Genomic DNA, 24,341 nt, shown 5'->3' with positions numbered 1-24,341 from the left:
TAGATCTTTAAAATGTCATGAACAGGTACAAAAAATAATCAAGAAGGCAAATGGAATGCAGGCATGGGGTTAGAATGAAGCTACAGCTTGCAAAAGCCCAGGTGAGGCAAAACCTGGATTACTGAGGGTAATGTGGGCATCACATTTTATGGTACAAGCCTTGGAGGAAGTGCAGTTTAGATTTACTAGACGCCTGCCCCTTCACTTCCCCTCTCCTCACCGTCCAAGGGCCCAAACACTCCTTTCAAGTGAAGCAGCATTTCAATTGCACTTCCCTCAATTTAGTCTACTGCATTCGTTGCTCCCAATCCGGTTTCCTCTACATTGGAGAGACCAAACGCAGACTGGGTGACTGCTTTACAGAACACCTTCGGTCTGTCCACAAGCATTACCCAGACCTCCCTGTCGCTTGCCATTTCAACACTCCACCCTGCTCTCATGCCTACATGTCTGTCCTTGGCCTGCTGCATTGTTCCAGTGAAGCTCAACGCAAACTGGAGGAACAGCACCTCATCTTCCGACTAGGTACTTTACAGCCTTCCGGACTGAATATTGAGTTCAACAATTTTAGATCATGAACTCTCTCCTCCATCCCCACCCCCTTTCCAATCCCCCCCTTTTTTTCCAATAGTTTATATAGATTTTTCTTTTCTCACCTATTTCCATTATTTTTAAATGTATTTCCATCCATTGTTTTATCTCTAACTTTTAGGCTTTTTCGATTCCTTCACCCCAACCCATCCCCACTAGGGCTATCTGTACCTTGCTTGTCCTGCTTTCTACCCTTAATTAGCACATTCCTTAGATAATATCACCAACTTCAACACCTCTTTGTGCTTTTGTCTGTGACATCTTTTGGTTATCTCCACCTATCACTGGCCCTCTTTCCAGCTCTACTTGTCCCATCCCCCCTTAAACCAGCTTATATTTCACCTCTCTTCTATTTTTACTTAGTTCTGTTGAAGGGTCATTCAGACTCGAAACGATAACTGTGTTCCCCTCCACAGATGCTGCCAGACCTGCTGAGTTTTTCCAGGTATTTTTGTTTTTGTTTTGGATTTCCAGCATCCGCAGTTTTTTGCTTTCAATCATTTATACTGTATGAGAAGAGAGTGCTGATTGGTTGGCAAGTGGACTCTGATTGGTCGAAGCAATGCATTGGAGAATGCACCAGTGGTGGTGATTGACAGTTAACTTCCAAGGAATATTTGAAATTTAAACCAGGCAGCTTGACCCTGATTGGTCAAGGCATTGCCCTGAGGAATGAGCAGGCGAATGGCTGTCACTTATTTTGTTTAGCTGAAACAGGCGCAATGTGTGTACATGTTCTTTCTGTCTGCAACATGCTGTTTGATACTAGCTGCCAGTCTTTGGGACGTACAGCCTGCATACCTAGCATCACACTGGCACTGACATTCATATACCAAACTACTCATTTATCTGATAGGCAGAATGACATTTTTGCTTGATGGCAGCATCCTGTTAGTGGTGAATACCATCAGGTTGCTACTTTGTTATCAGACCTTTCAGAGTGAAATTAGGAAACACTTCTACATGTAAAGGGTTGTAGAAGTTTGGAACTGTCTTCTACAAATTACAGTTGATGCTGGGTTAATTGTTAACTTTAAATCTGAGATTGATGGATTTCTGTTAACCAAAGATACTAAGAGATGTGCAGCAAAGGCTGCTATATGGAATAAGGGAACAGAATCAGCCATGATCTCATTGAATGGTGGAACAGAATCAAGAGGCAAAATGCCCCACGCCTCTTCCTATTTTCCTAACTATAGTTCCCTGAACAGATGATTAGTGTAGTTGTTACATAAATTGCATTGCATTTCTTCCTGTCATGGAAGTCTTCTGGGACTTGAAGGAGTCATTGATAGATAAGATTTTTAACAAACAACAAAACAACAGTTATATTAACTCACCAAGTAGGGAAGCAATGATTCACCATCTCTTCTTGATATTGGACATTGTTATATATGAAGTAACCCCTACTAATGAATAACTAGACTATGGAGCCCAATAGCTTTTTCATGACACCATAAAGGTCAAAGCAAGTATTCTACCCCGATGCACTATTTAATTTAAGCAGCAATCCTACACCAAATCAATGAATTTACTTTGAAAGAGTCTCATAATCATTCTGTAATTTCAAGGTCATTAAGTTGGCCTATATTGCACTTCTTGGTTGAATAATTCCATGACAATTTCTCTCTTTCCACCTGGTGTTCTAAAACATAACTCAATTATTAACTTATTTTCCTTTCCTCTCTCTGGTTAACTAAGGTTAAGTCAGTAGTTGGATGCATGTTCGTTCGTAATCCCTCCTTTAATCTATTCTTCTATTCTTCCCAAACAATTTTTTAACCCCGCCAAATGAAACTTGCCTAGTCACATCACTTCTAAAATTACAGTACCTAGCCTCTCCTCCTGTATATAACATTACAGATCATAGAATAGTCCCATGCCACCTCCACTGAATAGGATTTTAATTCCCAGTTTGTTCTGTTGGCTGATGTGGGTCACTTCAATCAGCACTCAGTTCCACCAGGAATGTTGCCAACCCTCTGGGATGGGCCTGGCATCTCCAGGGACTGAAAATTAACCTCCAGGATTATCTTCAGAGTAACCCTGAAGAAAAATCATAGCGGCATTAAGCATAGAGGTGTGCCCTTTTTTTGTTTCATTTTCTTTCTACACTTCTGTTTGCTCGCCATTAAGAACAATTGGAGAGGGGAGAAAATGGCTGTTTGACTGACAGTCGATAATCATCCAATTTAGTAATGAAGAGAAATGAATTGGAGTGGGAAGGCCCATGAGGATGGAGTTGTTGGGTGACCAACATGAGTTGGAGATAGGAGGCCATTAATGGATTAAACCTTTAGCAATACATTAAACCAAAATTGGCAACCCTATCATCAATTTTGCTTCCATGTCCTGATTACTACCAGCAACCCTGAAAATGAATACTGTTTGAAGAAGACAGGGCTCAGCCACCATCCGTTAATCAACCTGTCCCATTCTCATTCTCACAGGTTTAAAAAACTGTACTTGCTTTAGGCTGACTAGTCCGTTCCTCCTTCTCTTTCGATTTGACCGCCCCACTCTTTTACGGACTGGCCTCCAGCCACCAGAGGGCGCAGCCGAGCTCGGGCCCCTGTGGTTTGTGAATGACGCACCAAAGGGAACATCGTGTAGGGGACATGAGCTCGCTGCAGGATTGAGGCCGCTCGAGAGTAACTGTCAAACGGCGCTCGCGGCGGGAGTGAGGGGGGCTGCCGTGGGGCGGGGGAAATGCTGCAAAATCTGGGGAAATGCGCGCGGCACTTAGTCGTCAGTGAAAAATCCAACCTCAGGAACAGCAAGTCCAGGCACCGCAAACACGTGGAGACTCATCACTTTAACTACCAGGTGGGTGATTGACAGGGGGCCGAGGCATCTCCAAAGCTACCAGATGGATGATTGACAGGGAGCGGAGACCCATCTCCATAACTGCCAGGTGGGTGATTGACAGAGGGCAGAGATCCATCTCCATAACTGCCAGGTGGATGATTGACAGGGGCGGAGACCCATCTCCATAACTGCCAGGTGGATGATTGACAGGGGCGGAGACCCATCTCCATAACTGCCAGGTGGATGATTGACAGGGGCGGAGACCCATCTCCATAACTGCCAGGTGGATGATTGACAGGGGCGGAGACCCATCTCCATAACTGCCAGGTGGGTGATTGACAGGGGCGGAGACCCATCTCCATAACTGCCAGGTGGGTGATTGACAGGGGCGGAGACCCATCTCCATAACTGCCAGGTGGATGATTGACAGGGGCGGAGACCCATCTCCATAACTGCCAGGTGGGTGATTGACAGGGGGCGGAGACCCATCTCCATAACTGCCAGGTGGGTGATTGACAGGGGGCGGAGACCCATCTCCATAACTGCCAGATGGGTGATTCACAGAATTTTAACAGCACAGAGGGAGGCCATTCAGCCCATCGTGTCTGCACCAGCTCGCCAAATGAGCACTATGACCTAGTGCCATTGCCCTGCCTTTTCCCCGTACCCCTGCACATTGTTTCTATTCAAACAATCATGTATTACCCTCTTGAAGACTCATCATTATAATGACCAGGTGGGTGATTGACAGAGGACGGAGACTCATAATAACTACCAGGAGAATGATTGACAGGGGCTGGAGACTCATCTCCATAACTTCCAGGTGGGAGATTGACAGGGGTTGGAGACTTATCACCATAACTACCAGGTGAGTAATTGACAGAGGGCAGAGACTCATCATAACTACCAGGAGAATGATTGACAGGGGCTGGAGACTCATTATAGAGACCATAACTACCAGGAGGCTGATTAACAGGGGATGGGGCTTAAAGCTTTGCCTGAAACGCCAGATAAGTGATTGGTAGCTTGACTATAGAAAAAGGTGAGTAGCTGATTGTGGTTTAGTTAGTAACTAGCATTGCTTCCGTTAGAGTGTCATCTACATGGTTCTGTGATTGAAGCACAGGCCCCTCTCTCGCTCTGTCTTAAAACCCAAAAGTTGAACAACTTCTGTTGTTATCTACAGGTGCTGATTGAGTTGCTGTATGTTTCCACTATTTTCTGTTTGTGTGAATAGGGCTGGCCCTCTTACTCAATGGCAAAAATATTTCATCTGGAATGGTTTATTTATATTTTAGTTCAAAATAAACGTGTACAAGGATTGAGATCTGGAAGGCAGCAACAAAAACAAGAAGAACTCATTTATAAAGCGCCTTCAGCATAATGAAACATTCCAAAAAAGAGGCAGTCAGGGTTAGATTCCTTTTATTATTATAATCCGTTTTATTATTTCAGAACCACTTCCATTGACTTTTAAATTCAAGGTAAATGCATGTAGCATTGTGTTTGTGCCTTTGCTGATTTTCGGAAACCAATAATGGTGAAAGTGGCAATTGAATGATAAGTGCCACCAGTGGGAATCATGTAATTTTACCATGCAACAATGTTTATGAGAAACTCCAATTAAACTTGTGCAAGGAGGGTTTTAGTACCTCTAATAACACAACTGATGAGTTGCCACATTGAAGGTCTTGCTTTTGCAGGCTAACATATGGGTATGTAAGCAATGATAAACTGAGAGTAGATTTTTTTTAATGTTAATTATTTTAAACATTGATGTCATCACCAGGGTATTATGGTTGATCTTCTGTTGTACTTTTTAATAATATCGACACTGAAGGATTGCAAATTATAGAAACTTTTTATTGCCAAATTTATTTTTTGTCCTGTGACTGTTCCTGCAGGTCTCCATTTTAATACCAGAATGTGGAATGATGCCACCAGGAGTCACTGCTGTCTGCAGAACTTTAGGAGACTATTATCTGGTGAAGCAGTTGCCACTTTGTGAAATGCTTGAGCCTGAATTCATCAACAAATTCGTTAGGAAAGGTAATGATTATGGCTGTAATTTATGAAATGCATTTATTTATTTTGCTAAGAATCCATCTCGCTGAGTTTAAAAATTTTGTTCTAGGTTGTCTTTACGTACTTTCATACAACACCAGAATAGATCAAGACAACTGTATCGCTCTACTGCCAACAGGTAGAATACCTTTTTTTCGAAATCAGCCTTCAAGTTTGTTACCTACTTATTACTTTAACAAAACAATGTTTACTTCTTCAGAATAAATGAGTTAATTCCAACGAGATTAGAAACATTTTAATGCCAAAATTGTTTCAAATGTAATATATATCAAGTTACAACCACATTTTTTTATGTAAAGCAGTGATTTTTTACAAATGATCTTTATTGTTTGCTGTTGTAAAATAGCTGTAAGCAAAGATGTGCATAATGCAGAAAAATTACAGTACACAGAATTTACAAAATAGCAACAGGCCATTCGGTCCACTTGGTCTATGCTAGTGTTTACATTCCACATGAGCCTCCTCCCATCCTACGACAAGTAGTCTTTCAGCGTATCCTTCTATTCCTTTCTTCCTCATGTACTTATCTAGCTTCCCCTTCAATGCAACTATGCTATGCACCACAGCTACTCCCGGTGGCAGCAATTTACATGTACTCACCACTTACTGGGTTTCTCCTGAAGTTACTCCTAAATTTCCCAGTGGATCTGTTAGTGACTGTCACATATTTATGACCCTTGTAGGCAAAATCTGGGAACCACTTCATCAGAGGTTATTTTCTTCAACTTTTCTCTGATACCCAAGATAGACAGCTTCTCTCTGCAGGCCAATAATAATGCACAACTGCAGGACTTGTTATAAAATACTTACATTTCCATACATTTTCAGTGCAGTAAAGTTTTCATCAAAAAGAAGTGTTTATTATATTAACTGAAAATCCAAGTATACAGCACAAACGTAGGAATGTGGGGTGGTGGTCGGGAATAATGGTGGTATCTTCAGAGTGATGTTTTGGTATGGATTTATCTAAGTTTCTGCCACCTTGCTTTGATGGCTTTTGGCGTTGTTGCCGAGAATTGTTGAGGCTTCATTAATACCATGCTGTCTTGGCTTCCCTAACCTTTGAGGCTTTGCTTCCTTTTGGACAGACTTTAGTTGGTATAGTTTAACTTCAGACCTTTTATTATGAACTGTTTACATTGTAAGCGCTTGGTATTCAGGAGACAGACTGTTCTGCTCCCATCATTCTGGAGCTGCTCGGTCATCTGACTATTGATGTCACAGTTACATCACTAATATCATCATGGTCTCTAAAATGTATTCATTAACCCATTATTCTACAGACGACTTTGGGATGTAATGAGTACAAGAAATAAATCCTGCAAGAATGTTTTTTAAAAGGACGGTCACTTGACTAAAAAAAAATTGTGAGCTGATTCTGCATGACTTAATGTTTGTGAATGCAATCTTAGATCCTTCGTTGAAGGAGTTCCTTATTAATGACTATTGGGTTTCATAGGGAAGCTAATTTTATCAGTTGACAAGGATACATATGAGGAGCTTGGCCTAGAAGGACAGCCATCCATGTATTCGCACAAGACAGCAGTAAGATACAGTAAGTGCAAACTATTAAAATATTCAAGGCTTGGAAGAATTTCTTGCAGTACTGGGTGAATGCACCAACCTTGCCAGGTGCCTCTTCATTCTAGTTTGTTGAAATTTTGTTCTAGCTTGGTTTGACTTCCTTAATAATTTAGTAAATATGAATGCATGCTGACTCAAAGGGTTATAAAGAATTTAAGTGGCTTGGTCTTTATCTCAGATGGAAAATAGCCACGTGTCATTTATCACAATATTTTCAGGGTGCAGTGTTGCAAGCTGCATTATTCTGCTGTAATAACTGACAAAGAAACAGTGTATACATTTGGTTACATTGTAGGAGAGACACCTCTGAGTCATGGCTTTGAGTCAGTCTTTGAGTTCCTCTGTCTGCCAGTAAGGGTCCTGTGTGAAATGGGTTCCTGACAGTCCAGTTTGCAATGTGAATGAGCCATTTGACTCGCTCATTGGTTATAAACAGCTGGTATGGGAAGTAGAAAAATAAAACTGCGGTGCACTAGACCTCAGACTTCCCTCTTCTGAGCTTGGGGCTGTGACATGTAATCAGTGGAAAGCACAAACATGTACCAAACGGTGAAAATATGCACATCTGAATCAGTCTGTTTCTATCTCATCTTATCAAATTGCCCTTTTATCCCTTATATTCATACCTGGCAACATCTTAGTGAATCTTTACCTTCAACATCTTTCCTGCAGTATGGACCCCAAAACTGCAAATAGTACCACAAACTGTGTATTTACCAAGATTTTATGTAGGTTCACAATGCTTAATTGCTGATTATTATTAATTTGGTTGTGGTGGCAATGGAGGCAATGTTTGCCTTTAGAAGGGGAAAAATCAGCCAGGATTCCCACATCTGAGTAGTGTGTGTGGAAATCCGATTTGGGCAGGTTCAGAGGTCATGGTGTTCCCCCCCCGCCCCAATCTCTATTGTTGGATAGCTTGCGGATAGCTGCTGTCTGGACTCCCACATAAAGAATGGTCATTTTGGTGTGGTACTGGGAGGCTGCTGACACCTGTCAAGCCATGGTCCCAGTGCGCGCACCTTCAAAAAAAGACAATTCTCTGCAAACCATTCTCTGGCACCATCGCCCAAGCAGCAATTTTTAATCCACATGCCTAAGTAATGAGCATTGTCAGGATGTTTGACCATGCTTGGTGCCATGGTAAAATTCAGTCCTTTTCTCACTCTGTCCATTCCTGCACACTTTGCGGGAGGCATCACTGTTCAATGATCAGGAATGGAAACCCTGGCTGTTTTCTTTTCCCCACTCCCTCCCAACTCAGCGATGCTGAGATTAGCTAATTCAGAGTTGCAATTGACTTGCTTGTTTATATGTCTTACTGCTGCCCCAATACCCATGAAGCATCGAATACTTTTCTTGATACTTCCTTGGCTCATTCTGTGTAGTTTCCTTCCAAGATTATTTTTTAACTCAACTGTTTATGTGATGGAATGATCTTCTAATGTCCCCTGGTGTATCAATAAATCAGATAGTCCACAGGCAAAGAAGGAGTGATTTTTTTTCTTTGTGCGTGTCTACTTGTGAGGTTTGTCTATGTTGTAGGGTATGGGAGCATAAATAGTAATCCAGAGGCCTGGAATAATGATCTGAAAACATGAGTACAAATCCCATTATGGCTTAAATTCAGTTAATAAATAAACCTGAAATAAAAAGCTAGCATCGGTAATGGTGGCCATGTAACTGTCAAACTATGCACCATTCCTTGCATGTGATTTGCACAGTTTATCAGAAAATGTACATGATTTCTCCCAGTTGGGCCAGCTTCCACATACCTTCGACTTGGACAGAGCTATACCAATGTGACATATTGCGCAACACAAAGCCCCAAGTTGTTCAGATGCCTCATATTAGAATTAAAACCAATTACTCTGGGGAGATTCAGCATGCAACGAAGTGGGTTGGGTTCAGCCATAACGTCAAAATGTTCAAAATCATAGCCCAACATTCTTGGACCCTTCCATTAACTGTGCAAAAATGTGCTGGCTGTACCTTGTCCCTCGAGCACTCATTGGGAAATTCAAATTGCCGGCAGTTCAGACAAACTGCTTTGCAGTCAGTTAGACAGACAATTACATGTGCCATTTGTGGGATGGTTCCTGATCTTTGATTGAAACGTGTAAAAGTTGGCCCCAGCAAACCTTCTGAAATCAAGGTGAGTTTACTGGTTGATGGAAGACAAATGAAGAGAGATCTGATATCGCTTAGCTCACAGACCGAGCCTGTTTCATAGAAATCCTTCAAGAAGTTTTCGGTATGAGTAAGAAATGATAGGTCTGGCAGTAGTAAAGTTAAACACTATTGTTGAGAGGAAGCAAAAGATCTCTGCCTCAGACTGACTGCCATGTTTCCTGTAAAAAACAATGGTTCAGAGTTTGCTTGTAACCTGTCTTTCTATATTCCGTGTAATGCAGATCACCCTAAGATCTATTCAGTTTTGGGTTTCATGATTTCATGATGTGTCTTCAGATATTACTGTCCACTTGCGTGATGCTGCATTTGTTCCTGGTGAAAAAAGATATAACCGAGTAATGTGGGCGTTGAAAGAGAAAAAGACTTTAACCTTTGACTTTTTGATGACCTGGCATCCCTCAGGTAAGAGATTAAGAAAATACAATTAAGATAAAACTTTGGAAATTTTTCCCCCTAACCCTTAAAGACGTGATCTGGCTATAATTGAGGCCTTTAAAAATTAGTATAATGAAAAATTCACGTCATTTGTGGTATACATTTTCTACAACAGTAGTGTTACATTGCATGTAATGACAATGTCAGTGTGGCTCTCCTGCTGACATTCTTGACTTTAAGTCAGAAGGTTATGTGTTCAATCTTGCTCCAGAAATTGAGCACATAATCTAGACATAACCCTACCTCTCAATGTTGCCAGTGCCTTTCCAGCAATGTCTTTTCTTCTGACCTTCAAACTAATACTTCCCAAGGATTTATCCTTTTCCCTTTCCCTTCTTTATCAACGTACTGCTTTTGGTGACACCATCCAAAGTCATTGGCTCAGCTTTCAATTGGAAGATGGTGATGACATTGCTTCCATCAACATTTCTGTTGCCAAACTGGTCGCTGAACATCCAGTATTGATGAGCCATAATTTTCTCCAGCTCAGAATCAGGAAGCTGAAGCTGACCCCATTCAGAACCCCACTGGTCCTGTCTTCTATCTGGACACTATCTCGGGCTAAACCAGACTGTTTGCAATCATTGTTACTCTGTGTTGGGTTTTGGATCCCAGGTCCTTTCCATCACCAAAGGCCACTTACTTCTACCCTTGCTCCCTACAACATGTCACCACCCTCTGAAACTTCTTCAGAACTTGTTTATGATTCTAACTCTTTGAACAAGCTTTCAGTCACCCCTCTTAACCTCCCTCTTCCTGGCTAGACATAGACTTCATTATATCTAATCCTGAAGAAACTTGGGGTGTTTTACACACTTAAAAGTGCCATGTAACTGCAAGTATTTACATTAAATCACAGGCAGTTTACTGCGTGTTGCCCTCAGTCAGACTTGTGCAACTTTTTCATGTGAAGGATTACATTTCTAGTTTTTTCTCAATCATAGGCGCCAATGAGTAAATTTCAGAAAGATAAGGATTTGCACGTTAAACATGAATTTTAAACAAAAGCTGAGGTATGAAAAGCAACTTGCTGAGCAAAAAGCACAATGTCAAAACAATAAATTGATTATTTAAAAATTGAGTAATGAATAAATACCATTAGAGCGTTAGAAAGTAAGAGTGTGTGTGTGTTGGCTCACTCCCAATCTCAGGGTGCTCAGTCATTCACCCTCACCCAAACCCACTGTCTGAGGGTGAATGAGAGCCCCGAGACTGGGAGTGAGTCAGGTGCGCATGCACACTCTCGCTCACACACACACGCGCCCCCTCCCCTCTCTCGCCCCCCTCCCCCTCTCTCGCCCCCTCACCCACTCCCCCCTTGCCCTCTCCTCCCCCTTTGGCCCCCTCACCTTCTCCCACTCCCCCTCGCCCCCTCTCTCGCCCCCTCCCCTCCCCCTCACCTTCTCGCCCCCTCCCCCCTCTCTCGCCCCCCTCTCTCGCCCCCCTCCCCCCTCTCTCGCCCCCTCCCCCCCTCTCTCTCCCCCTCTCTCGCTCCCACTCTCGCCCCCCTCCCCCTCTTTCGCCCACCCTCCCCCCTCTCTCACACCCCCCTCCCCCTCCCTCCTCTCTCGCCCCCTCTTGCCCCCCCCTCTCTCGCACCCCTCCCCCTCCCTCCTCTCTCGCCCCCTCTCTCGCCCCCCCTCCCCTCCCCCCTCTCTCGCCCTCTCCTCTCTCGCCCCCTCCGCCTCCCCCACTCCCTCCCCCCTCTCGCTGCCCCCTCCCACACCCCCTCCACCCTCTCTCGCCCCCTCCACCCTCCCCCCTCTCTCGCCCCCTCCACCCTCCCCCCTCTCTCGCACCCTCCCCCCTCTCTCGCCCCCTCCACCCTCCCCCCTCTCTCGCCCCCTCCACCCTCCCCCCTCTCTCGCCCCCTCCACCCTCCCCCCTCTCTCGCCCCCTCCACCCTCCCCCCTCTCTCGCCCCCTCCACCCTCCCCCCTCTCTCGCCTCCTCCACCCTCCCCCCTCTCTCGCCCCCTCCACCCTCTCTCGCCCCCTTCACCCTCCCCCCTCTCTCGCCCCCTCCACCCTCCCCCCCTCTTGCTCCCTCCACCCTCTCCCCTCTTTTGCCCCCTCCACCCTCTCCCCTCTCTCGCCCCCTCCACCCTCCTCCTCTCTCGCCCCCTCCACCCTCCTCCTCTCTCGCCCCCTCCACCCTCCTCCTCTCTCGCCCCCTCCACCCTCCTCCTCTCTCGCCCCCTCCACCCTCCCCCCTCTCTCGCCTCCTCCACCCTCCCCCCTCTCTCGCCTCCTCCCCCGTCTCTCACCCCCTCCCCTCTCTCTCGCCCCCCTTCCCCTCTCTCGCCCCCTCCCCTCCCTCTCCCTTTCTCACTCTCTCTCTCTCTCACTCACTCAAATGCGGGGTCAAAAAATCCTGTGATTGGACGATGTTTACACCAACTTTCAAATCCATGACTGCTGCTGTTCCTTATAATGGAGAGGCATGGCGGGTTGGATTTCGGGTCGCCTTCTCTTAATAGAGCTATAACAGCATGCTAAACAAAAACATGCTGAACTAAAATCATTTTCTCATAAGAAACTATGTAATAAGGTGTCTTATCTTCTTGGCCTGTAATTTTTACATTAAAAACATTGGCTGCTTTGAACCTAACTGAACAAAATAATCCCCTTACCAACTCTTCATAACTTACCAGCTGTTTCCACTTACCGCCTGGCCACTTACCTCCTCTCCTGCTCCACTTCACTCCTCGACTCACCTGTGAACCATCTCTTCCTCTCGCTGCTTCCCTCCCCGGCACTGCTGCTCTCCGCTTCCTCTGCTACTCCCTCTCGCTGCTGCTTCCCTTTGTCAAATTTTTTCTGATAGGGAGGGAGCAAGTGAGGGGCTGCGAGTAGAAGGGAAGGAACAGGAGGGTCAGAGAGGGAGGCGACCAGTGGGAGGGCCAGGGAATGAGACAGTGAGCGGTGGGGAGGTTGAGGAGTTGGAGAGACAGAGAGCAGGAGGGAGTGGCAAAGGAAAGCGGCAACGAGAGGATTGAGGAGTAAGAGGCCTGGAAGGGAAGTGGTGAGCAGGAGGGTCGGGAATGGGAGGGAAGTGGTGAGCTGGAGGGAAGCAGCGAGTAGGAAAATTGGGGAGGGAGGTGGCGAGCAAATGGGTGGAGGAGGAAGGAGGCACGCAGGAGGGTGCGGGAGAGAGGAGGCGCACAGGAGGATGGCGGAGGGAGACTGCAAGCAGGAGGACGGAGGAGGGAAGCGGCGAGTGGGAGGGAGACAGCAAGCAGGAGGGTTGGGGAGGAAGGTGGTGAGTGGCAGTGTTGGGGAGGGAGGCAGAGTTTCAGCAAGCGGGAAGGAAGTGGCGAATTGGAGGGATATGACAAGCAGTGGGGTGAGGGAGGGAAGTTGTGACTGGGAGGTTCAGGGAGGGAGGCATCGAGTCAGTGTCGGAGAGCGGGTAGGTGAGGGAGGAAGGGAGGGAGGCAGCAAGTCGGGGTTTCAAGGAGTGGGAAGGAGGCAGGGAGTGGGGGGGCCGGGAAGGGAGGAGGCGAGTGAGGGGGTCGGGAAGGGAGGCATTGCACAGGAGGGTCAGCAAGTACAGTGAGCGGGAGGGTCAGGGAGGAAGGCGACAAGCGGAAAGGTGGAGGAGGGAGGCGGTGAGCGGGATGGTTGGGAAAGGGAAATGACAATTTGTTTTAAAACAAAGACTGAGCATGCTCAGTAACTCTGCCAAAATGAAAATGGAGGCAGCACTATTGGTAGGGGAGGTGTGTCCCTAATTTACCAACCGCGCTATTAGAACATGCTTTAAATGGAGGATACTTGTAATTTCAATTCCTGTGCTTATATTTTTAAACATCAAAACTAGGTGGAGAAGAAGCCTCTTTGGTATCATATTTCATGGACTATGAATGCAAGCTTTACCAGCCTACAGTATCAACCAGGATATTAAACAACATTGACTGTCCAGTTCTGCTGAGTAAGGAATTGAAAGGGAAGGACGATGAATCCTGCAACTCTCAGGAATTCCTTGAATGGCTTGGTGCAGTCTTCAGTAATATTGATTGGTAAGTTTAAATGACCGGAGCAGGACAGTGGGACTGATTGGAAAGATCTATGAAAGAGACAGCAATGAGCTGAATGGCCTCCTGTGCTGTATTTTTCTGTGGCTCCATGTACAATTTCCCTTCACTTCCTCTTGCGCTTCTAAAATAAAACCCTCTGTCACACAGTATTCCATAGTACAGGAATCATTGTAGATCTGCAACATTAACTTGGTGCAGCTGCATTTATTATATATTATTCAGCCTCTCTGTCCTATTCCTCAACAATTCCGGTGGTTAACTGTGATCTGGACAAAACTGGAATCATACTTTGTGGGGATTGCAGGTGTAATCTTGTGCATTGTGCAATAGGACATCTGTAACATGAGTTTGACGTTTTGGGTTTTTGTTAGTATATCAGTGATGCCCCTTTAAGGTGGGGGTAGTAATTTTTAAAAATTATTGGAAACATCTGATTGGTTTACTTGAAATAGGTGGATCTGGAATTGTAGGCCCATAACATCTGAGCTCTGGGGCATCGTAACTGGGGGGTGGGGGGAGGGTGGCACTTTGGTCCCCAGGTAAGGATTGCATGGCAATTACCCAGGAAGTTCAAACTTGCATTGGGCAATTGCTCCGAATGGGAACCATCCTAAAGTACAATATAAATCGCAAACTTCGGATGGTTCCAACTGCCTTACAGTAATAATTACCCAGGAAAAGTTAGAAGAATTAAAACCACTTCTAACTCCTGGGCAACTATAGTACTCACCACCCCTGACACCAACCCCATGGACAGGACTCCCCTCACTCCCTCCACAGGACTCTCCCCATACCCCCAAAGCACACACACACACACCCCCCACGCCCCTTGGACATACATTCTCTGCGAATGTCAATCCTCCCACTTCTTCACTCATATCCTTTCCAGTCTTCCTACCTAACACGTGAAAACTAGTTTGAATCAGTTTTTTTAAAAGGCCCACATTACTTGAAGATCTGCCAATTACACGAAGAATGAGCATTTATCAAATACTGACTGACTGTTGATCAATATTATTTCTCCTTAATTTTCATAGATGAATTGGCTTAAAATGTAGAAATTGTAGGTACAAATTGTTCAATTTTTTAAAATTTGCCATTTTGCTAACCCCCTGTGTCAGGTGTCACTGCACCCCAGAAAATGTGCAAGAGCAACTCACCTATGACACTCTACGCTTTTGCAATGAAGCAGGAGAACTTGGTATCTTAGAAATGGGCGCATGAGACAACACTCAGTCACTCTTAGGTGCCAGACCACAACAGCCTGATGCACAGACAGTGTTGTCCTTCAGTGAGCCACTGGCTGATCTTCTGCACTGTTGCTAGTGGATTCTCTGGCATTTGGAGTACAAGTTGTGATATTTACTTGCTAAGGTGGATCTGTACCTGATCAGACCTGAATCCTTAAGACAATTTTTCAGGTACTTTCTGGAAAATGGTGCCAAAAGGCCCACCCTGAGGTCAGTTAGAAGTTAATTGCTGAGTGAAATTTCTGTAGAATGGTAGGTGTTTGTAAATTCCCAGCTCCTGCTTTTGTGGTGAGGCAAGGCTAGAAAAATGACATGAAACGACTGGTCTTTTTCTCTTAACACTTTTCAAACATTGAAATGTGATGCACACATGCTACAGAGAAGATTTTTATATTAATTTAGAAATCTATTCTGCTTAAAAGATTCAAACTGTTAAGAGTATTCAATCAAGAAATACAGAAATTGATATAGTACCAACAGCTCGTTGGTGTTCTTTGTGAAGGTCCTGGAGATGATTAAAATGCAGTGGCGCGGAAATATATGTTTTAATCAAAGCTTCCATTTTTATTCATCTATAGCAATAATCAAGCAGACAGCTTTCTCTCTACCTACTGCTGCCCTTGGCCCAGCACAATCCTGGATAAAGCATGCCTTTGTACTATTTCTGGCTTTATAATTCCTGAAGGGATAAATCTGATATTGGACCAACTTCGGTAAGCACCATTTTAAAAGCAGCACTTTGCGCTCAATAGCTCGGTGGGTTAACATACTACATAGGGTGGTCTTCAGCCATAATTGCTAAACTCAGTGCTCCATTAGTGTTAAGTTAGCTGGGATATTAGTCAGAACTATAGTTGGCCTCAGTGTACGTGGACCTGGCAGGGTTTCAGCTCCTTATCATTCTCTAGCTTTTTACATTCCTTCTGATCTTTTGTGCATCCCTGACTTCCTTTGCTCCAGCTTGGTGGCTATGCCTTCAGTTGTCTGGGCTGTAAGCTGTGGAATTCCCTCTGATAACTTCTCCTCCTTTCTCTCTTAAGAATCTCCTTGAAGCCTACCTCTGTGACCACCTGTACTAATATTTCCTTATTGTGACTCAGTGTCAATTTTTTGACTGATTACACTCCTGTGTAAACCTTGGTAGGATTTACTGCATTAAAGGTGCAATATAGATGCAAGTTGTTGTCGTGACCCATGTTGGAATTTATTTTATCTATCACTACAGCATCCCTGTTTAGAGCAGTTTAAAAAAGTGGAGTATGGATTCATCCTTCCAAGACCATTAAAATGTTGCAGATTTGCTCTTTAGATTATTTATATAAGTATAATGATTAGCAATTTTGTTCTGACAATTCAGGAAATATGCTCCCAATTTGTACCAATCAGAACCTAACATTCTTAGTTATGTTGATTGGTCACAATTAATTTTGAAGAAGTACACTTAGAATGCTCTTTTTAGGCTATTCATCACAAAATTTGATTTAGTATCAAATGTGTGGTTTTAAAGAGTTTGAGTTATTTCCTATTAAAAAGAGCCTGCAAACAGAACTCTGCTTATGGCCAAATCTCCAACTCCATGGCCCATGGCAAAAGGCAAATATATTTGATTTTATTTGTTATGGCGTTTTCAAAAGCGAAAGATTTGTCCTTAATGTTCTTTGTTTTTCTTAATAGGTTATAGGTTATAAAATGGTAATTTTTGTAAATTAAGAAATAACTTTAGCTTTCCTTCAGCTCCCTTCATGATAGTCTGTCAACTCTTGACCTGTGACCCTTTGGTAAAAAAACAAAAGCAAACACGCCCATTAAACTTTAGCTCTGTTGGAGCCAATTTAAGGATTAGCAGCAAGAAGGCTGACAGAAGAATGGAGGGATGGGTAGTGAGTTTAGTGGCAGGGCCACCAATCAAATGAACTGTCTGCTCTGGTCTGTCTAACTCATTATCATACCAGACAGTTCACTTATCCACTCCATGAAGTTTCTCTCACTCATTTTAGTACTTTTAATTGTGAATGAGCTGCAGCCCAGCTAGAATATTGCATTATAAAATATGTGACCGAGCATGTATTTCAAGACTGGTCACTGAAAACAGTGAAGAGTTTCAAAATGTGTGAGTGATAGAACTTTGAGGAGACTCTAATGGTGAATTCAAGTTCAAAATGTTTTAAACAAACTGTTATTTTTCTGCAAGATGTGAGGTTGCATAGTATGTAATTGCAAGAAGCTGAACTTCTGGATTTCATGAAATACCTAGGGAAAACTATTAGCTACAGTTTAAAAGGCAATAACATGGATACAAAAGTTTAAGTATGTAAAGTAATATTTTGACTCCCTAAAGAAGCTCAGTAGAGTGAGAATCATTGGCGGAGACTGAGTGGCGACTTAAAGTATTATGACAGATGAGCTGGTGATGAGCTGCATTTTAACTGAAAAGGCAAAAATGAAGGGGAAGTCATAAGATTTTCAAGTGGCAGCTAGGTGAGGATGATAAAGGAGGTAAGACAGAAGGTTGACAGTAATGCGAATTAAAGCTGCATTTGAAACTTTGAGTGTAATTTGAGTCACATTAACTTTAATGGAGGTTAACATATTACAGAAGATTCAGAGAAGTGGACCCAAGGTGTTAGTTTTCAAGGTGTACCAGTGGATTTTGAGGAAAGTCAGAGGCGGTTAAGATTCAGCTGTTTTAAAATACTGAAAGGCAAAGATAATTTAGTTGTAACTTCAGCTATAAAATGCCATTTCAAAAGTGTCATGCTACAGCTATACAATAGCCTGGTTAGACCACAACTGGAGTACTGTCAGCAGCTCTGGGCACCACACCTTAGGAAGGATATATTGATCTTGGAGTGAGAAACAGTGTAGACTTACCAGAATGAGCCTTGGACTCCAGGGGCTTGATTTTACTGCCCCTGCTGTGTGTGTTTTCAGTGGGGTGGTGGGGCCGGAGGTGGTGGTGAAGGCACGTAAAATAGGGTGGGTGCCCAGCCCATCACCTTCCCACCACTTCCGAGCTCACCACCATAATATGATAGGACGGCGGATGCTGAAATTGGTGGTCTGCCTGCCATATGTAAACAAATAATGAAGGGCCAATTGAGCTTTCTAACGAGCTATAATATAGTTGGCATAGGCAGGCCGTTTTTAAAAAAAGAGTTTTTAAAAGGGTGGGGAGGAAGGCGATACTATCTTTGGGCGTCTCCCTTTGCACATCAGAAGCAGCCCCCCTAAGATAGTACCCCCACTCCCTTCCTAAGCTGGCCAAACCCTCACCATGCAATACCCCAGACTTGCGTCACTCTGGGATCCATTTCTGGTTGCAGTCCTGGCAGCGCCTACTACTGAGCTCTTGATGCTGCTGGGAATCTGAGGGCGGGGCTTGCATCCCCAGTGAGCGGTGGAACTCCCAATGTGAGCCAGTGTAGCCTGCCTGCAGTGTATTAAGATATAATTGTAGGGGAAACATTTTTATCAACATCTACTAACATATATTAAAAGCCTAAAAGTACCACCGCACCTGTCTAAGAACAGTAAAAGGGACTGCTTAGTCCATGGACATTCTAAAAGATTTTGTAGCACCAATTTTGAAGCAAGGGCAGGCTTCCTTGAAGCAAGTTGGCTTTCAGCCAACTTTCCTTCCGGGGGAGCGAGCCACCTGCCCCCACCCACCCCATAAAATGCAAAGGGTTAAATTGCAAGCAGATATTGCTAAAGTTGCATTCCACGAAATTTAGACAGTTAAGGGGTGATTTGATTTAAGTTCCGATGATATTAAGGGAGCAGATGAGGTAATAGTGAAACTATTTCTGCTGGCTGGGGAGTAGAGGTAAAGAAGCATAGTCTAAAAATTAGAGCCAGATCATTCAGGAGTCAAATTAGGAAACACTCCACATGAAGGGTGGTAGCAGTTTGGTGCTCTCTTCCACAAATGACAATTGATTCCAGATCCATTGTTAAGTTTAAATTAGAGATTGATTGATTTCTGTTGATGAAAGATATTAAAACTGTCCTTTAAAACCTACCTCTTTAACCAAGCTTTTACTTGCCCACCTTAACATCTTCTTTGGCATAGAGTTAGCTTTTGTCTGATTGCACCCCTGTGATGTTCCTTGAGACACTTTCCTACATTAAAGGTAATATTATAAATACAAATTGTTGTTGCACATTGCTTGAACACAACCTTTAGTTAAATATTGTTTGACATGGTAAATAAAATAGTTTAGGAAGAGAATAGTTTATACAGAAAATGAGTGCAGGGCATCTGCAGGTTTCTGAGGATGCAGGAGGTGCCCTATTTCAGTAGCTTTTGAGATAGGTAATTCTGTATTCATTGGTCAGTCTTGTGCTGGAGATTGGAAAGATTATAAGCAGTTGACTGCCATTGTCATCTGTAGGTAGATTGAATGAGTCAGTTGGTAACAGCCAATACACCCTCCAAAATAATGTATTGACCGTTGATTGGGTCATGCTTCATCTAATGACTTGGCTGAGCACTGACCAGATGTTTTTTCTCCAACTTTGGCCAGTAAAGTAGTAACAAGTCTTAGACGTTGTACCACATCTGCCATTGGTAGCAGCTCAAAATATGGTTCCTAAAAATAACTTAACTATGTAATAAAAGTACAAAGGCATCTGATTGCTACATAAGTGTATCTTTTGTGAATGTTTCTTATGTTGACATCAAGCAAATAATGATTTAATAATATTTTTAGCTTGAAGTTTTTTTTAAAGTAAATTTACATGTGCCCTATTTAGATCACTAGTACCCCTGTTCCTTATATAATGTGATTCATCTTTTGAACTAAATATTACAAATTTTTTTAGAAATGTGTTTCATACTTGTGACCCACCTTTTAAATTTCAATTGAATTTTAAATACTGTTGGGTGGAATTTTATTAATTTTATCAGGAAAATGTAGCCTTAGTTGTTCCAAAGTAAATTGTTGAGTGGTAAATGGGCACAGATTTGTTGTCAACGCTCTATTATACTTCTGAATTGCGGGTCTCTAAGACTACATGTGTTCTAAGCAACCTTGTACATGTTCGAGATGATAATTCTTCGTGGCTCCACTGTATTTACTGCTATAAAATGAAACCTGGCATTGGTAGCATTTATCATGGACTTTTTTTTCTCTCCAGATTCTATTTTGAGGAAACCAAGCTGGCCCAGTGGGTTAGTATGACAGTACATGGCTTTGCAGACAGCCCAGTTTCCTGGGGAGAAAATGAACATGGATACCACAAAGGGGGAGAGAACCTCTACAATTTTGTTCTGTTCAATAACCAGGATTACTGGCTCCACATGGCTGTGGGAACAAACAGTGGCTGCCCACCATAGCATTATAACTGCCATGCACTTCCTGAGGAGTTGAAGAACTGCAGCACCGGACACTTGTGAATTAAGAAATTCTTTGTTGTAACTGATTATTGAAGCCCCTTTATACCGCAGATGCAGAAACACATTCAACCTGGGGGAAAAAAGGCTGGTTTTAAATTGTTGGAAGTTCATTAAAAATGTGCACCATAGTGACTATCATGCCAGATTCAAAGCATTTGCTTTATTCATCATTTTTAAGTTTTCTTGTCCATCCCTGTGACTGCCCCATTTTGTGAACCAGCAGGCATCCAGACCATGCGATTGTGAACCTTGGCCCCACCACCATCCTAGAGGTATGCTTGAGCTTGATACACTCTTAATCTAAACAAGCTGCTTTCTCACTCCCTTTTGAGGAAGTGGTTGGCTACAAACACCTCTTCTGAGCTCCCCTAATTAGAAGATATATTATGTGGGCAATTGCAGGGTGGAATACATATTCTTTATGGTTAGGTGCAAATCTTTTAGTACTTCAGCATTCTGTCACAAGTTGCACAAGCACCTCAACATCAACAACATCAACTTGCATTTATATATTGTCTTTAATGTAGAACACATTCGAAAGCACTTTTTATTTGGAAGGGTAAAACAGCATTGGTGAAAGGTATAACAAAGCAAATGGTAAGCTATTGTGTGAGAGATCGGTGAGGTGCCTGAAGGCACAGCTGTAAGATGTTTTGAGGAGGCTTTTAATGTGGAGATAGAAGTGACCACAAAGACTTTTATGGGGGGGAATTTTCAGGAAGTGAGACCAAGGTGGCTAAATGCTCTGTTACAAATGGTGGAACTACGAGGAATCAACAAAAGTCCAGAGTTGAAGGATTGAAGCGTACAGTAGAGGACATAAAGCTGGAGGAATTTGCAGGAATAAGGTGCAGTGAGGCCATGAGGGACTTGAGGATGAAAATTTAAGATTTAATGTGGACAGAAAGCCAATTTAGGTCAGTAAGCTCAGGAGTAATGGCAGTGAGACTCAGTGCCGGGCGGGAAAAACGCCACTGAATTTTGGAAAAATTGAAGTTTATGGAAAGAGAAGGATAGGTGGCCAACAAGGAGAGTGTTGGAGAAGTTGAGTGTAGAGGTGGCAAAAGTGTGGATATGGGTTCTGGATGCAACGGATAGGAGAGGAAAACGGAATAAGGTTGGAGTGGAAATTGAGGGAAAGTCAGTGGATGGAAAGGACTGTGAGGATTTGCAGTTCAACTTGGATCAAACATGATGCCAAAGTTTTTGTAGGCTAGTTCAACCTGAACAGTTGCATGTAGTGAACATTGGAGTCAACAGCAAGGGAAAGGAGTTTATGGTAAGAAATAAAAGCTACGGCTTTGGTCTTTACAGTGAGTTAGAGGACATTTTGATTTATCCGTGACATGATGTTCTGATATGTAGTCTGATACCACACAGGTGATTCTGTGTTTGAGAGAACCCAGTTGAGCTGAGTGTCTCTGGTATACATGTAGAAGTTAAACCTGTGCCTGTGAATGATGTCAGTGACATGTAAAAGATATAAAGGAGAGGGCAAAGTATGAATCCTTTGGCACTTCAGAGATGACTGTATGGGTGTGGGATGGAGTGGGGGTGAAGAATCTATTGTTGGAGGTGTGTTCACTTCCTTTTGTATGTTCTAGTACAGTTCTGATAATGATGTGGGTTCTGTAGTCCTTGACTGTAATTATATACTGTATTGCTTTGTGTCATTGCAAAGGAGTTTCCACTGTATATAGTACAACTCAAAAGTAAAATTAGTCAGAAGAGTGACAGCTCCTCCATTAGGTGTTTTCATGTGTCTTCTGCTGCACAGCCTTCATCCACATTTAAGCGATCTGGAGATATAAAGATGTATATAACCGCATTTGGCTTGAGTTTGGCTGTAGACCAGCTACAGGGGACCACATCAGGAGCTCTGAGATAAACACCAGCATTCGAGATGTATATCCAGTTCTGGATTTAGTTGTATGAAGATTTTAGCTCTGCATTTCCCTGCAAAATTTTACACTGCATCACAGTCTAGCACATTGTCCTCACTTGTGTATGAATGGTCAAGTATGTGATTATTCTCATGCCCGATACCCTAGTTAGGTGTACGTTTGCTGAGTCAGTATTGGTTTTCGCTGTAAATTTACCACACATTAGCTGGACTGAGGGCTAGTAACTAACTAGTGTATTAAGACATGCTAGCTCTGATCTATTGTAATGGCAGTCCTTAATGGCCATCAACAGAGAGTGCACTTAAGCACACATAATACGTGTATCAAAAGTTTTCATTTTAGATAGTTAGGATAGATGAATGTTCCGAGAGGTAACAGTCACCAACTCGAAAAATGTTAAATCCTTGTTTTTTATTAAGTTCCAGAATAGGAGCAGTTTTGTAACACTAGAAGTTTTTTTTATTCCAGATTCCCTTGAAACTAATAAACCCATGTTGTTCCCTTTTAAAAAGTAACAGAGCACAAGCTATGAGATTTCAATAATGATCTGATTGGTTTTAAATAGACACTGTTCATATTGTGGTGAAATTACATCTGTTTCTTAATGCCAATATTAATATCAATGTTTTGATGCTGAATGTGTGATTTAATTGACAAGTCATGAAAGGGGGTTAATAATAGATTATGAAGTTATTGTTTTCCACAGCTGTTCTTTTTTAAGCGTTTTATGAGTAAAATTTTAATATGATTGAATATACTGATTGGGAATTTACGAAGAATGATAAAGAAGTGTTTGTGTAGTTGGGAATGTAGAAGTGAAACTAGCATTGGAATTTAGATGTATCTAGTAATCAACCAGGATTGCAAAGGAGTAGGTTAGAGAAGTGGCCTGTGTACTTGTGTGAACATGGATAACCTGTTTCTGTTGACAGTCTTCAGTACCACATATTGTAGTCCAAGAAAATAATTTGTAGTCGTGATTTGGGTTGGGAGGGGTCTTGTTAGTGATTTAGGTTTAATAATGTTTGGCAGCGATTGAGTATTTGCTGAATTTCGTTTAAATAGTTTTGTAGAAAACCATTTCTTAAGAAAAGCTGGCTTTGTTGAAAACTTGTTGATCAACATCTGTTGTTGCCGCTCTTGACTTTCCTTATCTTTTAAGCTTGGAGCCAACCAGTGACTGACGCAGCTCCTCTAGAATGTATGCACAACTTTCTGTGTTTAGTTGCTAAAGGGGGGTTGCAGATGCCACAACAACTTACTGGGTTGAATTCATCTTCAGTGGGAGTGCAAAATAGGCAGTAGCAGATCGGCTGCCTGTCATGCACCTTGTGTTATGATCTTTCCCATTTGACTTTTCTGAAAGGAAGATCAAGCAGAGCGTATAATGAGCGGCCATTCCATTACCACCTGTTTTGTGTGTTTAAATCCAGATCCAATTTGTTTTTACAGGTTTTAGGATTCCAGTCATAAACCACAAGCAATGTTTCAGATGGTTGTTTTGCTGGTATGTGCTTTGCCTGCTCAGCAGCTGGATTTGGAGGTGGTGGTGAAGTGTCGGTATAAGAGAGGGTGCAGAAGAGATTTTATATGGGAACGAGGGACTCCAGTTATGCAGAGATTATGGAAGCTGGTATTGTTATCCTAGTTAAAGGAAATTTAATAGACACGTTGAAAATTGAGGGGTTTTGATTGAGTAAATAAGGAGAAACTTACCACTGGCTGTAGAGTCACAAACCAATATACAGATTTAAAATAATTGGCAAAAGTACCAGACGGAAAATGAGAACTTTTTTTATGCATGCAGTGAGTTGCTAAGTTGTGGAATGCATTGCCTTAAAGGCTGGTGGAAGCCGATTCAATGGTAACTTACAAAAATAAATTGGATATATACTTGAGTGCAGCTGGTACTGAGTGTAATTACTGCGAGTTTGGTGAAGAGGGGAGCGTGGTGCTTTTTTCTTTTTCTATCCTTCTCAGCCTTCAAGAGACCAAGAGTTGAAAAGCTGCACGAAAAGGCTGAGTTTGAAAAAAATCCAAGAGTCACATCACAGG

At 43.0% G+C, this 24,341-nt stretch overlaps 1 protein-coding gene across 1 annotated transcript; it reads left to right on the top strand.

The window, feature by feature from the left end:
- The first annotated feature begins 3,165 nt into the window (after positions 1 to 3,165).
- On the top strand, positions 3,166 to 20,514 carry rpp40 (ribonuclease P/MRP 40 subunit). The gene is made up of 8 exons (XM_078539556.1): positions 3,166 to 3,417; positions 5,304 to 5,448; positions 5,534 to 5,602; positions 6,944 to 7,039; positions 9,538 to 9,663; positions 13,518 to 13,716; positions 15,563 to 15,697; positions 20,124 to 20,514. Exons 1-8 carry the CDS (start codon positions 3,301 to 3,303, stop codon positions 20,320 to 20,322), a joined length of 1,086 nt encoding a protein of 361 aa, XP_078395682.1. The 5' UTR covers positions 3,166 to 3,300; the 3' UTR covers positions 20,323 to 20,514.
- Positions 20,515 to 24,341: the final 3,827 nt, after the last annotated feature.

Source organism: Cetorhinus maximus, chromosome 3 (assembly GCF_964194155.1).
Source record: "Cetorhinus maximus chromosome 3, sCetMax3.hap1.1, whole genome shotgun sequence".
NCBI lineage: Eukaryota > Metazoa > Chordata > Chondrichthyes > Lamniformes > Cetorhinidae > Cetorhinus > Cetorhinus maximus.
The sequence above is the reverse complement of the archived record's forward strand: the minus strand, read 5'-3'. Positions and strand labels throughout refer to the sequence as shown.